At 79.1% G+C, this 516-nt stretch overlaps 1 protein-coding gene across 1 annotated transcript in view; it reads right to left on the reverse strand.

Annotated features, from left to right (window-relative positions):
- GDPGP1 (GDP-D-glucose phosphorylase 1) overlaps positions 1–516 on the reverse strand; it is a 2,629-nt gene that overhangs the window by 728 nt on the left and 1,385 nt on the right. Inside the window, exon 2 of the mRNA XM_015428787.1 lies at positions 37–505. Coding sequence (XP_015284273.1) covers positions 37–505 — 469 coding nt within the window. The remainder of the gene's footprint in view (positions 1–36; positions 506–516) is intronic.

A 516-nucleotide genomic window follows, 5' to 3' on the forward strand; every position in this document is an offset into this window, starting at 1 on the left:
CGGTGAGGCGGCAGACGCGGCGGGCCAGCCCCCCCGGCGGCCGCCGCCCGTCGGCGTAGAGGAGGAGGCCCGGGGCCGGGACGCCGCTGGCGCCGTCGAGCAGGTAGAGGCCGGCGGCGGGGCGGAGGGGGCGGGCGGGCGCGTCCTCGACGCGGAGCGGGCGGCCCAGGTAGTAGGCGTGGAGGTGGAGGTGGTTGACGGAGGCGCAGGCGCCCAGGCTGTTGAAGCCCACGCGGAGGCCCGGGTGCCCGCTGAGCAGCAGCGCCTCCAGGCCGGCCAGCAGCGCCCCCGCCGTCAGCACCTGCGCCAGGCCCAGCGCCGGCTCCGGCACCAGCAGCACGTGGCCCCGCTCCAGCGGACTGACGTTGATGGCCACCAGCACCCGCGGGCCCTCCTCCCCGCCCTCCCGCCGGCGGGGCGCCAGGGCGAAGAGGACCTCGGCCGGCCGGATCTGCGTGAAGTTGAACTGCGCCGGGTCGAAGGGCTGCCGGACGCTGCGCACCGCCTGCGGCGCCC

This window comes from Gekko japonicus, unplaced genomic scaffold, assembly GCF_001447785.1.
Source record: "Gekko japonicus isolate JY-2015 unplaced genomic scaffold, Gekko_japonicus_V1.1 scaffold773, whole genome shotgun sequence".
NCBI classification, from domain to species: Eukaryota; Metazoa; Chordata; class Lepidosauria; order Squamata; family Gekkonidae; genus Gekko; species Gekko japonicus.